Source organism: Corythoichthys intestinalis, chromosome 17 (genome assembly GCF_030265065.1).
Source record: "Corythoichthys intestinalis isolate RoL2023-P3 chromosome 17, ASM3026506v1, whole genome shotgun sequence".
Lineage (NCBI taxonomy): Eukaryota > Metazoa > Chordata > Actinopteri > Syngnathiformes > Syngnathidae > Corythoichthys > Corythoichthys intestinalis.
Genome location: NC_080411.1, coordinates 18,129,634 through 18,145,430, shown reverse-complemented (window position 1 = coordinate 18,145,430; position 15,797 = coordinate 18,129,634). Strand labels below are relative to the sequence as shown.

At 42.3% G+C, this 15,797-nt stretch overlaps 2 protein-coding genes across 2 annotated transcripts; one reads left to right on the top strand and one right to left on the bottom strand.

Annotated features, from left to right (window-relative positions):
• The first annotated feature begins 712 nt into the window (after window positions 1–712).
• pbdc1 (polysaccharide biosynthesis domain containing 1) lies at window positions 713–7,054 on the top strand. Its single transcript, XM_057819163.1, has 6 exons — window positions 713–834; window positions 1,660–1,725; window positions 1,791–1,850; window positions 1,925–2,065; window positions 6,712–6,823; window positions 6,889–7,054. Exons 1-6 carry the CDS (start codon window positions 805–807, stop codon window positions 6,978–6,980), a joined length of 501 nt encoding a protein of 166 aa, XP_057675146.1. The 5' UTR covers window positions 713–804; the 3' UTR covers window positions 6,981–7,054.
• Window positions 3,768–15,750, bottom strand: fktn (fukutin). The gene is made up of 10 exons (XM_057819120.1): window positions 15,403–15,750; window positions 14,765–14,815; window positions 12,810–12,998; window positions 12,606–12,752; window positions 12,391–12,521; window positions 11,957–12,089; window positions 11,765–11,894; window positions 9,415–9,548; window positions 9,152–9,276; window positions 3,768–8,543 (listed from the first exon to the last, which is right to left on the bottom strand). The coding sequence occupies exons 1-10, from the start codon at window positions 15,502–15,504 to the stop codon at window positions 8,330–8,332; spliced, it is 1,356 nt and encodes a 451-aa protein (XP_057675103.1). The 5' UTR covers window positions 15,505–15,750; the 3' UTR covers window positions 3,768–8,329.
• Between the last annotated feature and the right edge of the window lie 47 nt (window positions 15,751–15,797).

Below are 15,797 nucleotides of genomic sequence, written 5' to 3'. Positions count from 1 at the left end.
GATTTCTGGCTGTCAAAGAGGTCTAACGAGGCTCCACTCGTTACCTGTATTAATGGCACCTGTTTTAACTCATTATCGGTATAAAAGACACCTCTCCACAACCTCAGTCAGTCACACTGCAAACTCCACTATGGCCAAGACCAAGACCATGCTGCGTTCGAGGGGGATGGGAAGTCGGACTTATCCCACGTGGATGGTACCAGCTGCCTTCCAACTCCAAGCGAATGTAAACAGCAAAGATGGCTGATCGGGACGATTTTTTTTTTTTTTTTTGACATCCACAAAACCTGCCTTCTCGTAAGCGATCAAATAGTGGAGGAAAAACGACGGCTTGAGGTAAAGCACACACTGTAAACTGCCTTCTTTAGTTACATCTTTGCTAAAAGTTAATATCAAAAACATAAATAAATTCTTTAAGATAATTTACTGTATGAGAAAAAAATACATGGCCTCGCAAAGAAACTAAATTTCATTATTGTTCAAATGTATGCATTGCACTTTGTTTACATTTGCGGACTCATGACAGGTGCTTTGCGGCAGCTCCGCAGACACACCTTCCATTATTTGTATACATAATTATATTATTATAATAACATATGATATATAATAATAACAATACGTTGTCTTGAGCGCCAATCAGATTGAAGCAACTCGTGAAGTCGGGGTACTTTTTTCCGACTTTGCGACTAGGACTTCGCAGTTCGAGTGGCGTTCTAATGATATTTTTCCTGGTCGGAGGTTGGAAAACTACAACTTCCCACCTTCCTCGAATGCAGCATAATAGACGATCTTTGTGGGGGCAAGATGGCGTCCAGCGACGGCCTCTCGTCTCTGGTAAGACTTTTAAACGCCAACAAAACATCATGAAAGATGGATTCGTAATCGACTAAACGTGCAAATACACGCGTGGGTCTGTCACGGGCGCACGCAAAGCCTGTCAATCATCTCGTGAGGTCTCGGCGAGCAGAAAGCAGCTAACGCGGCTAATGCTAACAAGCTAGGACGTAAACACGTGTTGTCACCGCCGAAGCTCTATTAAATGTTTTTTTTGAGTGTTTTGTATTTGCTGCCACTGGCCGTAAGCGATGAACAAGACTTTTAAACTGAAGTTAAATTGACCACGCTTTAAAAATGACATATCTGACGGTAGCTTTGCATTTAATGCAAAACCTACCATCTATTTTATTTTGTTTTTTACATCTATTAAAATCAGGAAACGGATCGACAACCTTTACATTCTCACAGAACCATTGATGGCTAATTTTGATTCATTCCCATTGACTTTTAGGGTCTAAATTGGAGATGTTTAAAGACCCATCTCAGTCCATATTTATATATTTTTTAATCAAATGTACAGTACATAATTTTTGTGACATGAACTTCATATACTTGACATTTGACCCGACAACTTCACCTTTGACCTAATTTAGGCACAGTGCTTGTACTAGCCATTATGACAAGGCGTGCAACTTCCAATTTCACATTCGAGTCATATAAGATGTAATTGACAACCTAAAATCAAATGTTTTTTTTTATTTTCATGATCATTTTGAAAAGTTCCCACGATTTAACTTGTCAACAGGTGAACTAAACTATCCACAGCAACGGGGGGCGGACGTCTATCGCTGTCAACAGCACTCAAATATTTTGTATCGCTAGGGTCCGGACGGAGCTTCGGCCGCCGCAAGGGCTCTGTCTCTCCCCGCCGAGGCTTACGGCAACGATGTGAGTAAAATCGAAGGTCGGTGGAGGTCGGCAAACGCCGAGCTGATGCGGACTATGCGTTTCAGGAGCGTCTGGAGGCCATGTGGGCCATGAAGGCCTACAACCATGCCGAGGTTTACTTCAACGTGAGCATCTCAGCCTGAATTTGGTCCCGAATTGCCGTCGACCGGACTGGAAGGGTCTCCTTTTTGTTCTTCAGCTCATTTCGTCGGTGGATCCCAAATTCCTCAAGCTGACCAAGATGGACGACGAGATCTACACCAGCTTCAGGGAGACCTTCCGGGACCTGGACGTCAAGGTGCTCAACCCGGAGCTACTCAAGTCGGCCGACGCCAAAGAGGTGAGAAATATTGGGGCGTTGACCATAGCTGCAAATTGACTGCAAACATGGCTCCTTCATCACAAGCTACGACAAAAACTACAAATTGACTGCAAAAATGGCCACGGCATCACCTGCTACTATACTAGTCCTTCTAAAAAAATTAGCATATTGTGATAAAGTTCATTATTTTCTGTAATGTACTGATAAGCATTAGACTTTCATATATTTTAGATTCATTTCACACAACTGAAGTAGTTCAAGCATTTTATTGTTTTAATATTGATGATTTTGGCAAAAAAGTAAAGAAAAACCATAAATCTAAAAAAAAAAAAAAAAAAACATATTTCATCCGACCAATACAACAAAGTGTTTTTTAATACAAATAAAAGTCAACCTTCAATTAATTATATCAGCTATGCACTCAATACTTGGTCGGGAATCCTTTTGCTTCAATGCGGCGTGGCATGGAGGCAATCAGCCTGTGGCACTGCTGAGGTGTTATGGAGGCCCACGATGCTTCGATAGCGGTCTTAAGCTCATCGACAGTGTCGGGTCTGGTGTCTCTCAACTTCCTCTTCACAATATCCCACAGATTCTCCATGGGGTTCAGGTCAGGAGAGTTGGCAGGCCAATTGAGCACAGTAACGCCATGGTCAGTAAACCATTTACCAGTGGTTTTGGCCCTGTGAGCAGGTACCAGGTCGTGCTGAAAAGTTCAATCTTCATCTCCATGAAGCTTTTCAGCAGATGGAAGAATGAAGTGCTCCAAAATCTCCTGATAGCTAGCTGAATTGACCCTGCCCTTGATAAAACACAGTAGACCAGCAGCTGACATGGCACCCCAGACCATCACTGACTGTGGGTACTTGACACTGGACTTCAGGCATTTTGGCATTTCCTTCTCCCCAGTCTTCCTCCAAACTCTGGCACGTTGATTTCCGAATGACATGCAAAATTTGCTTTCATCTGAAAAAAGTACTTTGGACTACTGGGCAACAGTCCAGTGCTGCTCCTCTGTAGCCCAGGTCAGGCGCTTCTGCCGCTATTTCAGGTTCAAAAGTGGCTTGACCTGGGGAATGCGGCACCTGTAGCCCATTTCCAGCACACGCCTGTGCACGGTGGCTCTGGATGTTTCTACTCCAGACTCTGTCCACTCTTTATGCAGGTCCCCCAAGGTCTGGAATCGGCCCTTCTCCACAGTTTTTCTCAGGGTGCGGTCACCTCTTCTGGTTGTGCAGCGTTTCCTGCCACACTTTTTCCTTCCCACAGACTTCCCGCTGAGGTGCCTTGATAAAGCACTCTGGGAACAGCCTATTCGCTCTGATATTTCTTTCTGTGCCTTAGCCTCTTGCGTGAGGATGTCAATAATGGCCTTCTGGACAGCAGTCAGGTCGGCAGTCTTGCCCATGATTGCGGTTTTGAGTAATGAACCAGGCTGGGAGTTTTTAAAAGCCTTAGGAATCTTTCACAGGGGTTTTGAGTTATTTCTCTGATTTGGTTAGTAGCTTCTTTAGAGTACATTTCATGATATGCTATTTTTTTTAGATAGGGATTTTTGGTTTTTCTTGACTTTTCTGCCAAAATCATCAATATTATAACAATAAAAGGCTTGAACTACTTCAGTTGTGTGTAATGAATCCAAAATATATGAAAGTCTAATGTTTATCAGTACATTAAATAATGAACTTTATTACAATATGCTTTTTTTTGGACCAATAGAGCACTACAAACATGGCCACCACGACAGTGCTACCACAAAAGATAAAACAAAGTGACCACAAACGTGGCCATTGCAACAAAACAATATGTAGTCAGCATCACATCACATGCTACAAATTGACAGTGGTAGAAATCTCATCCGTTTGAGGTAGAGGCTAAAGAACTAGCCTGGAACTCCAGACTCACCGCTGTTCCAGCTATGGAGTCTGGGACCCCACCTCCTTATTGGCCTCAAGAGCCCGAACGAAATCGTCCGTGCAATCAGATTCGTTTATTTGCGTGACGTGTTCTTAACGAGCAACGTCACTCTTGGGTGTCGGAAAACGTCTCCACAACAACACAGATGGCGAACGGGAGATCCGAGAATATGTTCCTATCCGCGGTAAATTCAGTTTTAAATGACCAAAAACTAAGGGTGTAACGGTCAGTGTTGTTAATAACGGCGTTAGAATATAACGGCGTTACTAACGGCGTTATTTTTTTTAGTAATGAATAATCAAATTGATTACTTTTCTCATCTTGGCAACGCCGTTACCGTTACTGAGGCGGAAAAGGCGTGCGTTACTATGCGTTACTAAGTTGGTTGAATAAAAAAAGTCTGAGAGAAACGGACTCACGGAGACGAGAGAGCAGAGCAGGAGTGGGGAAGACGCCGTTGCAACCGCGATGCTAGGTGGCTCCAATAATACGTGACTGTAGCCATAGCCGACAAACTACGCCCATATGACACGGTAGATATCATATTATAGAACTAGTTGCAAATGACAGACACAGCTGCATTGGCAACATGTTTTAAGGACTACATGCGTTAGTAAACAGCCGCCATCTTAAAGCAGTAGACCTCTCAGGAAGGCTCTGATGTAGAGATCCTTCCTAGCGAACCTAAGTAACTTTTTTTTTTTTTTTTAAATCTAAAATGCTCTTAAATCGGCAAAATCATAACTTAAATCTGTCTTTAAATGATGAAACGGTTTTAAAACTTACACATGTTTAAAGTAGACAGAAGGGAACTAATGCAATAACGGGAGCAATTTTAACAACTTTAACGGTTGATTCACAACTTTAAATGGCTTCCACACATAGCAAAGGTTACTATCTAGTTATCGCAATACCCTTGTGTCTAGTTAAGTGGAGGTTAAAGAATTGGGCTAGGGCCAATTGTCCCCCAAACCCTTTAAACTTCACATTGCGTGACCTTTTTTTTTTTTTTTTTTTGAAAAAAAAAAAATTATCACTAGTTACTTTGCCAAGTAACTAATTACTCTTACATTCAGGTAACTGAGTTACTAACGCAATTACTTTTTGGGAGAAGTAATTTGTAACTGTAATTAATTACTTTTTTAAAGTAAAATTAACAACACTGGTAACGGTACATTTATTTGTATTGAACCGTTTCGGTACGGGGTGCTCGGTTCGGAACGGAGGCGTACCGAACGAGTTTCTGACGTAATGTAATCCTTACTTTTCAAGGCTTTGAGTCGAACGGGTTACAGTTTCTTTGTGTAAGATTATATTTACTCCCGTCTTCTCTACTATAATGAGGACCAACACGGACGGTATATAACCCAGAAACGTCAATGGCGCGACAACGTGGCCACCGCAAGAACGCAGTGAAATGCGGGCGTTAAAGTCAATCAGCCAATGCACACCAGTTGCAGTGCGGCTGTGTGTTAGACGCGTCCCAGAAGCGGCTCAACGCGACAAAAACATTATTAGACGCGAGACGCTGCCCTCCTGCGTCAATACTACTAGCTAGGATCGGGCAGACCGGAAGTCACCCGTGCAAAAATACGGTGGATCCGGTCGATTTTCAAACTAATATGCAATCGTAACCCACTATTTGAGTCAATCAGATCTCTTGAGTGGTAAATCGGGGCACAGTTGACTTGTCTTTGTTGATTTACTGCTGTCTTCTCTGCTATAATAATAGCCAACACGGCCCCGTGTTCAATACAAAACCCTCCTACCACAACAAAACAAGTAGGAACTAATATTCCCATAGGAATAAAAGTTATATAACATAAAATATTCAATATAAATGAATACTACATCACATTTGTAAAATATAAACACATAATAAAACAATAGCCCATTTAAATAAAATAAATTGAAATTAGCCAAAACACCTGTAATTAAACAATAAGAATAATACAAAGATCCTGCTTACACAATTAAATTTATTAATTTCTGTGTGGCGCTTTAACTTTTGAGAACCGTTCATAAGAAAAAAAAAAGATTCATTGAGGCATTTCATTTGTAAAATACATGTTAAAATCTTTGTCATTGGGATTGCTTTTCTCTTTAGCACAGGACTTTTTTCTTCTTTCAGAAAGAAAGCTGACCAATACGCGGGGTCTTATAGGCAAATTGTTGTTGGATTATTATCTTTAAATACCCGCTACTTTTTGAGCAGAATTCTAGCTTTATATAGGCTAATGTTCCTATTGTTGAAAGCACAAAAATGTGTGATAAACAACTAGCACATTTATATTTTGCATTTTGTTTTCTTACTGTACCGAAAATGAACCGAACCGTGACCTCAAAACCGAGGTACGTACCGAACCGAGATTTTTGTGTACCGTTACACCCCTATCAAAAACACATTGAGTCGCTAAAACCAACTGTCTGTCTCGTGTTAGCCATGTTGAATAAACTTCTCCGTTCTCCTTGTATGTGTACATCGTCGCGCTAGAGTTTCTTGTCGCTTTAACAACGGTCCGCCCGTCGCTGATTGGTCCACTCAGCTGTCTGTTTGCTGTGGCTTGCTCCGCCCTGGGAATTTGATCCGCGGAACAGTCGCCTGACTCTATAGCTGGAACAGCGTGAGTCTGGAGTTCCAGGCTACGAAAGAACAGCGTCAAACTGATCGAACGTTCACTAAATTGACAGTAGCATGTTGACTCGAATATCTCGGTCACTGGCGCTAAAAGAGCGAATGTGTCCAGAGGTGGCGCCCTTTCTGCAACTGCTACGAAGGCCTGGTGGAGGACTTCAACTTCGGGACTCTGCTGCGACTGGACTGCCGGGAGGACTACACGGAAGAGAACAGTATTTTCGGTCGGTTCCCAAATTTTAGGAAGAATGAAGGTCCACTATATATAACGTGTTGCTTGCGGTCGCAGCCACCAGGATCCAGTTCTTCGCCGTGGAGATCGCCCGAAACCGAGAAGGCCTCAACGATGCTGTGTTTGCGGCCAAGTCCTCCAAAAGTTAACTTTGCCAATGTGTTTTATTGCTGACCCCGAGTGATCATTAAAGTGTCTTGTTATTCTTTGCTACGAAATGTTTGTTTTTTTTTCCCCATCCTAATTTTTTTCCCCCATCCTAATGGCACTCGGACTTGATTCTGGGGCACTCGGGCCACTTTCTGTTGAACATCAGGCATTTCAACGTCACTTCCTATCTGATTTGGTGGGGGGGCTGCCTGTTGATTTTGGTTGATTTCTGGGTCACTTCCTGTTGATGTTGGAGGACTTGGGCCACTTCCTGTTCAACTTTTTGGAGTCACTACCGGTTAATTTTGGAGCATTGGATCATTAAAAAGAAAATGACCAAACAGAAATATACTCCGGTTATGACACCCCAATAACATTTTATTTTGATGGAATTGTTGTCATTGGCCACGGTTGACAAAGACAGAGGTCCAATTCCTTTCAACTGGAAAACCTGGCTGTGAAGGCTCATCTTTCAGCGCCGCGGGTTGAGGTTAGGCATGTGCTGGTATGAGATTCTGACTGATTCTGATAACCTTGAGCCAAAATGCTCTAAAATCTAAATAAAATAAAAAAATCCCATTGAACAGAATTTAAGAAACATTAGCAAATTGGAACATAAGTATAATGTTAAGTCAAAATAAATATAAAATAACTGAAATATTCTAAATAAACTTAAAATAAATGCAGTCCTTTAAGTGAGCCTAAACCCACAGCCACAACTCAACATTATTACCATCAGAACAAAATTATTTTCCATAAAAAGCATGTGTGCATGATGATCATCATGTTTACATTATACACTCGTAACGTAGACAGTTGCCAGGGAGAAAAAAAAAAAAACACGTTTTACCACTACTATACACGTTAACTCCAGCGTGTTTAACTCGTAGCTGGTGGGAAACGTTCATGACAGTGTTTTCTAAACCTTGGATAAATGCAAAATCTTATTGGAGGTATTGCCTCCTCGGCAGCCACCCTCCGCAAACATGTTTAACATGTCAGTTGGCCCTCCTCTAAGCTGCGGTCGTTTGTAAGTTTTCTGTAGCCAAAGTATTCCCATACCAGCGATTTCGTTTTCTACGATGGAGGAAAAAGCTGGAGTTTCACCTCCTCCAGCCAGCTGACTTACTGACATTGAGCAACAACCAGTCGGGCAGGGTTGAGCCTTGCAGCTGCAAGCGAGGGATTTCTCCATGCATTTTTGAGACGTAAAAAATAGCTAATACCTTAGGGACGGTATCACGTTAGATTTTTGAGGTTTTGAAGCCTTGACGTTTTCATACCACGGTATACCTTGAAACTGGTAATCGGCACGTCTAGTTGAGGGACGGAACATTTGGATTCCCAGTCAGTAGACTTGAATGAGCTCCTCCCACTGGGAGGGAGGCCACACTCCGTTTTCTTGTACGTTACTGGGTGAGGTCTTCCAGTCCCACGTCCTCTGCGGGACGCTCCACGCTTCTCCGTAATTGGCCGTCACGTAGTCCAGGGTCTCGCAAGGGACTCCCACTCGGACCTCCGCCAGCTCGGCCCAGCACAGCGAAAATCCGGGGAACCAGTACCTGGATGGGCCAAAAAATACTGTATTGGCCCGAATATAAGACTGTGTTTTTTGCATTAAAATAACACTGAAAAAGTGGGGGTCGTCTTTCGTCTATTCGCGGTCTAGACATTATACCCATTCACGACGCTAGATGGCGCCAGATATCATTGAAACGATGTTCTGTCATGACAGATTTCAGTTACTCTCAAGTTTAACCAGTTTGCATTATTTTATTGCAATCTTTTTCCTTATTCAGATTTGTTTCGAGACTACAGTTACAGTTAGACTTCACTTTAATGCAGTTATTGCAATTTTGTTGTTTTATCACAATAGATTGGTTTACATTTCAAAAACCAGAAGCCATTCATTTACGAATGTGATGGCACTTTAGTTTACATAATTAAATGTTCAGATATTAAGATTTGAATGAGGCAAAATAACATGCTTTTTCTCTCAATTTCTAATCATTTGTTTCAGATGTACTGTAATTATTTTCTGTATGAAAATTAATTTGGTGTTCTAAAAGTCTTCTTTCATACTTGAGTCTTGAAAAAGAGGGGGTCGTCTGATAATCAGGCCAATACGGTAATAAAGCGGCCATGTCACCGTCGCCTCTCCTCCGCTTACTTGAACTTCCGGCCACTCTTGGCCTGCGTGCCCCCGTTCCAGGTCAGATCACCGTCCCGGTAGAAGAAGAAGATGTCCAGTTTGACGCCGTCCCTCACAAAGGACAACTCCAGGCTATCCTCCACCTGCCCGGCAAAATAAAAGCCGATCGGTTAACTTCTTCGCCGCCGTCCGATTGGCTCGGCCCGGCCACGTTACAGTTCATAAATGAATCGCCATTTGAACCGTCAAATAGTCTGCCCGTTGACATAAGAGTGGGAGACCTTTCCAAACTTGTGCTTGAGCGAAAGGCCGGCCTCCTGAAAGGCCGAGATGATGTCGGGGCGGAAGTCGTCGATGAAAATTCCGATGTCCACGTCGCGGCTGTACGCGATGAAGCTGCACTGCCTGAACCAGCCTGCGGGGGGAGACGACGGTACGTGTGAGCTCGATCATGCATAATGATGCCTGGTTACTGTATTAAGGTCGCGGCAAAGCATTGTCAACGGGATATTTCCACTAATCCTTTCATGTAGAAATGATTTTATTGACTTTTTATATAAACACAGAAAATAGAGAACTTTATTTTTTTCTTGACTAGAAATAATTAGAAACCTCGGACTTAAAGACTTGTATCTAGTAAGCCACAATTGTTCTCTTTGACTAAAATATGGTATAGAAAGGCATAAAATATTTCCATTGATTTAAAAATCTATAATATTTAGTACATGTTTTGACCTACTGAGGGCGTCAATTTTTATGCACGCAATGGACGCTCTGGGTGATGACATAGTCACTGTCACTTGACTTTACGAACACTTCTGGTGTTCTGCAATTCCTTCTATGCGTCGAAAAGTCCAACACATGCGCACATCGGTTAAAAGCGACGAGTACTTACTATTTGTGTTTTTATTAACATTTCATTGCCTCAAAATACTTTTTGCATGTTTCCCTCTCATACTTTCAAGCAATGTGTTTTCTTGTGGTAGCATTAAAGCAGATTGTTGATCTGTTGACCACATTAGTCACACAGCTTATTTAAACTACCCTTATTTGATATTATTACGTTTGAGTCAGTGCTGCAACGATTAATCGATTAACCCGAGTATTCGATTAGAAAAAAAGATTCAAATTAAAATTTGCTGCTCTGAGTATTCGTTTAGTTAAAGTGGTGTTGTAATGGTTTGTTTTGAAAATGTTTGCATTTAGTTTTATTGATTTGGGTGGATACACGGCCCACCAGTCTACCTCATTTCACATGGCTGAATCCATCTGCTCCCTGTTAAGACCAACAGAAGCTAAGTTTTTGTTTGACTTAATGTTTTTTTTAATGTTTTCGTAATTTAGTTTATAGGTATATCTAGCCATTTTTTTGTGGGAATATGTGTCTGAACCATTTGTTAAGAGCATTGTGCTAGCTAGTGGACTTTTGCTATGTAAGTTAGCCAACTGTTCTTTTGTTGTACATAGATCCTCATTTATTTATTTTTTTATACTGTTTGAGGCTTAGCTCAGGTATTTTAATTCATGTTCCTTATCCTAATACTCGATTATTCGAACTAAATAATTGATCGATTAATCGACTACTAAAATAATCGAGAGCTGCAGCTCTAGTTTGAGTATTTTCTTAAGTCATCTTTAGTATGTTCTGTCTGTATCCATCTAAACAAAACAAGCTGAAAGCGCACAGTAGTACTTTGGGTGTGAAATTTGCCTCTTGTAGACGTTTCACAGGTGTAGAACATTTTGGCAGAACACCGGTTTTGTCCTTTTTACTCTCGTCTCGTCCAGTCTTTCCTGTTCATTTTGCTTTTGCTGCACGTTTTTTGAAATACAGACAGAGCTGTCATGCTCATTAATGTTCCTCTCGGGTTCAAATTGAAAGGGCTGAACAGATGACATGTTTCTGTCGCTAGAGTCATACTGTGGTAGTCCAGCAGCTTAACTGTGACGTCACCGCCCTGCGACGTCAACAACAATGGCGACCTACTAGTTAAAGTAATTTTACAAATTGTATAAAAACGAAAACATCAAGAGGGGTTTTCATATCAAATTATTTAACACATAATAACGTTTATCTTTTAAGAACTACAAGTCTTTCTATACAAAGATCCCTTTAAATAAAATTGAAATTTCTGGAGAAATGAGCATGGTAGCTTTATTGTTGTAAGTAAACGCCTAAGATACTTCCTGTTGATTTTGGGGCATGTAAGGGTCATTTCATGTTGATATCGAGTGCCATTGAAATGAATGACTGGTGAATAGGGCCAGTGGAAATGAATGGGTATGTGTTTGGCAAATTTTGGCCGAACTTAACGTTTTTAGCAAAAACTGAATCGGGCTTTTATACAGCTTGCCGTCCTTAATTTTTTTATGTGATTTGGACAAAAACTGTAGGACAAGTAGCACCTTGAAATAAAAATAAAACTTGCATTTCTGTGTCATTTTTGGGATGCCAAACGAAAGAGCCTGCGTCCCATTTCGGTTGTTTAGGTGTTTGAACTGTGTGGGTTGTTCTAAAATAATTGGAAATGAAACCTTTTGAAGTAGATTTAAAAAAGATGATTTAATTTGCAAATAAAATGAATCACGGCAGCCCTAAGGACCTAGCCTCGGTCGGCGGGGCGAAATTACCCAGGCAGGTTCCGCTGCTGATCCAGAAGGGGACGTGCAGGCGGGCCAGGGTCTCCGCGGCCAACCGAAGCAAAGACTTGGCTTTGTTCCCAAAATCCAGCGCCTGAGGAGTGTTGTCGTCCGGGTAGAGCTGCAAATACACGTGTTTCCGTCAGCGTGGCGAGACTCCAAAAGAAAGTCTGAAAGCCAGACCTGCAGGAAGCGCCGGGCGTCCCGGTAGCGGCACTCCAGGAAGCGCGCGCGTCCACGTTCAGCTAAGAAGCCCGAGATGTTCCGGGGGACTGCCACATCCAAGCCGTCCACCACCGTCAGTACCAGCCGCGGCCTAAGGGGTATTTTTGAGATGGTCATCTATTCACGGCGCAAGACCTCCAATCTGTTTTGACCGGGGTGGGCGAACATTTGACAGCCCCTCTCGGTCAAAATGGATCGGACGTCTAGCGCCGTTAATGGCAGTCAGTGATTTAACATAGACAAAATTTAGCTAGCAACCCATTCCTTTGTTTAACAGTGCCACCTTTTTAAAAAAGTCAATTCTTAGCGGCAGCGTACGGAAAACCCAGCGGCATACGTAGTATGGCGACATACTGTAGCACTGAAGAGTTACCTACACCGGCGTTGCTCACCTGTTGTAGGCGCCGGCGTAGCGTCCGAAGTCCATCGTTGCGAAGGGTGCGAAATCGCGATCCGTGTCGGCTTTGAGGCGCATTGGTCCATGCCACAGGTAGTTGCCGCTACGCTTGTACAGGAAAACCACCTGCGCCGGAAAAAAAAAAAAAAAAAAAAAATCACACTGACCAGAGTCGTAAAGGACCGACGGCTTGCCATTTGCCACGCCCACCTGGATGACGTGGCCGCGGAGGCGAAGCAGAAGATGCAAGGGGACGTCCTCTCCGGACAGTAGGTCCAAGCCGGCCAATCGGGGGTCGTCGCCCCGCAGCTCCAGTGCCTCGAAGCCTTTCTGCTCGGCAGCCGACAGGAAGGCGGTCTGCGGGGAAAGGACGCTCAGTGGGGGACCGCATGCTCGCTCAGCCGCGGCACTCACGTTGTACGTCCACGCATCGGCCAGCAGCCCGAACGCGGTGACGGCTCTGCCGCGACACAGGATGGCGCAGCCGGACTCGGGCGACGACCGCTGGCCATCCGCCGTCAGGAGCCCGAGCGCGAAAGGGTCGGCAAGGAAGAGCGGGAGCCGGAAACGCCGCACCAGATGCAGGAACGTCTTGACGGTTTGCTGGAATTGGAAGCCATTGGAATATTTTCATCTTAATATCAACAGAGAGTGACCATACGCGGAGATTAAGGGGGGGCATTGCCCCCCTGGTGTCCGAAAATGCCATTGAATGTAATTGACTTTCCTATACACACACACATATATATATATATAAGGGCTGTCAAAATTATCGCGTTAACGGGCGGTAATGAATTTTTAAAATGAATCACGTTAAAATATTTGACGCAATTAAAGCACATGCCCCGCTCAGACAGATTTAAATGACAGTACAGTGAAATGCCCACATGTTAATTGTGTTTTATGGAGTTTTGCCGCCCTCTGCTGGCGCTTGGGTGCGACTGATTTTATAGGCTTCAGCACCCATGAGCATTGTGTAAGTAATTATTGACATCAACAATGGCGGGCTACTAGTTTATTTTTTGATTGAAATTTTTACAAATTTTATTAAAACGAAAACATTAAGAGGGGTTTTAATATAAAATTTCTATAACTTGTAACATTTATCTTTTCTATCCATGGATCGCTTTAACAGAATGTTAATAATGTTAATGCCATCTTGTTGATTTATTGTTATAATAAACAAATACAGTCCCTATGTACCGTATGTTGAAGGTATATATCCATCTTGTGTCTTATCTTTCCATTCCAACAATAATTTACAGAAAAATATGGCATATTTTATAGATGGTTTGAATTGCGATTAATTGCGATTCATTACGATTAATTAATTTTTAGGCTGTAATTAACTCGATTAAAAATTTTAATCGTTTGACAGCCCTAATATATATATATATATATATATATATATATATATATATATATATATATATATATATATATATGTATATTAATTTAAAATTAAGACTTTGCCGGTAAAATGTTGTCCCTAAAAGTTGTAAAGCAATAAAACATAAAAAATGAATGAAATGAACCAAAACAATATTTTTTATAATGGGTCAAAAATATTTTTTCGAACAGATAATGTGACTAGCACCTTAGAGACGGTCATTTGCTTTGCTTAGCCACCTGAAGAGAAAAGATGCAAGATGTTTTTTTCCCCCCCAAACCTAAGCTTTCAAACGCGACAACAACTACTGAGCGAGAACCAAGGATTGAAGATGTGGATCATGAAACGCCAGAGAGCACTGCCAAAATGGTGAGCGGAGTTTAAGTTTGCCCAACTAAAGATGTTAATTATACAACAGAGCCACCACTGTGTGCACCGTATTCAATGTCGGACGATCTTGCCTAAAAGCATAGCTGTCCTAAGCAGCCTGATTTACAATTTCCCTCAAAAATGATGGGGGAAAAATGCAAATTTTCAACATATGATTATAAATATTCCTGGCTGGAATATTCAGTCAAGGATGCGGCGTCTACTTCTCCTAAGCTAAGCTACTATCCGCACATATATCTTGTATGTTAATTTTATTGCTGACACTGCGTTTCGGGGTCTTCAACATGTCCCCCCCCCCCAAAAGTAAAACTCCGCCTATGCGAGACTCATAAAAATCAACAAAAAATTAATCCGGAAATGGCCGAAAATAAACAGGAAGTGACCTGGAAAATCAACCCAGAAATGCCCTAAAATCAATACCAAGCTACCCCAGGTTGTCAATGGCAGGCAATGCGTTTGTTACGATTAAAAAAAAAAATCAGCTTCAGCGTGTTATTGGGGTCTATAACCAAATTGCATTTCTGCTTTTTTTAAAAAATTGAGTTCATTCTTAATTTCAACATAAAAGTAGAATATAAATAATACACACCCATTGGAGGTCGCTGGCAGTCACGTGACCCGGCGTGCGCCTCAGGAGCGGCTGGGGAAACATGACATTTAATGACGACACATCAACGGCACCCGAGTAGTCATCCAAAACTTGTTTTCATTTCACTTCCAACTGCAGGGCCGGCCCAGGCAATTTGGGGGCTCTAAGCAAAATAATGCCAAGGGGCCCATATTTTTGGCCCACCATTTCGTCACAGTGTACTGTGAAACCCATACATGCAATCCAACCTATATGTCTATATTTTGTATATTAATCAGATTTTGTTGCACTGCATTCTTCAAACTTCTCACCCCAAATGATTGTCAGTATTTGCAGTAGATAACGCCAAACCTTTTTCTAAAAGAGGAAAGAAAGAAGGAAGAACTTTTTTTTAAAAGCTTGTAATCAAGTATCGAAACTCACAAAAGTCATATAAAGCAAACTGTAGTAAACAAAATAGAATATAAATTAAACAATTGCCAGATTGCCCCCTATCTGGGCCCCCTAGTGGTCTGGGGCCCTAAGCAGCTGCATAGTCTGCGTATAGGCTGGGCCGGCCCTGCAAAGTTCCAAGTCAACTACTTACCCACCGACTTGAACGTTTGTCACCTGTAAATGATTCCGAACGGGCGCCTTACCTTGCTGTCGTATTTCCGGTAGTGGAGGAGCTGAAAGAGCAGGAAAAGACAGCTGCTGGCGAGCAGCAGCCACAGCAGCGCTGTCCGCTTGACGCGAGCCATTCGCGTTTCATGGCCGCCGAAGCCGAACAGCGGCCGGGATGGGGAAAAAGTCCTTCAAAGTCGGCCTCGCCGTTCCTTCAGCCTGCCTCCATCTTGCCCAAAGGGTTGTCTGTAGAATGTCAACAAGAAAGGGGTCACTTCCGCCTCCGGTCGTTTCAATTTCAAAGTGCAATGCCTTAGCATGAACAGATAAAAAAAGAACAGCAATAAAAAAAAAAAAGCTTCACACATCACATCACATTGTCGAGTCATTTGTTTTCTTGTCAACGGAGGTACAGTATTTCAATAAAGCT

What these genes read in the sequence shown, in the direction of transcription:
- pbdc1 (XM_057819163.1), top strand. Translation starts at nt 805, where the DNA reads ATGGCGTCCAGCGACGGCCTCTCGTCTCTG. An exon ending in ATGCCGAGGTTTACTTCAAC is followed by an intron (nt 1,851 to 1,924) that starts GTGAGCATCTCA and finishes TTTGTTCTTCAG; the next exon opens with CTCATTTCGTCGGTGGATCC. An exon ending in AGTCGGCCGACGCCAAAGAG is followed by an intron (nt 2,066 to 6,711) that starts GTGAGAAATATT and finishes GAATGTGTCCAG; the next exon opens with AGGTGGCGCCCTTTCTGCAA.
- fktn (XM_057819120.1), bottom strand. Translation starts at nt 15,504, where the DNA reads ATGGCTCGCGTCAAGCGGACAGCGCTGCTGTGGCTGCTGCTCGCCAGC. An exon ending in TCCGCGGCCACGTCATCCAG is followed by an intron (nt 12,522 to 12,605) that starts GTGGGCGTGGCA and finishes TTTCCGGCGCAG; the next exon opens with GTGGTTTTCCTGTACAAGCG. An exon ending in AAGAGTGGCCGGAAGTTCAA is followed by an intron (nt 8,544 to 9,151) that starts GTAAGCGGAGGA and finishes TGGCCCATCCAG; the next exon opens with GTACTGGTTCCCCGGATTTT.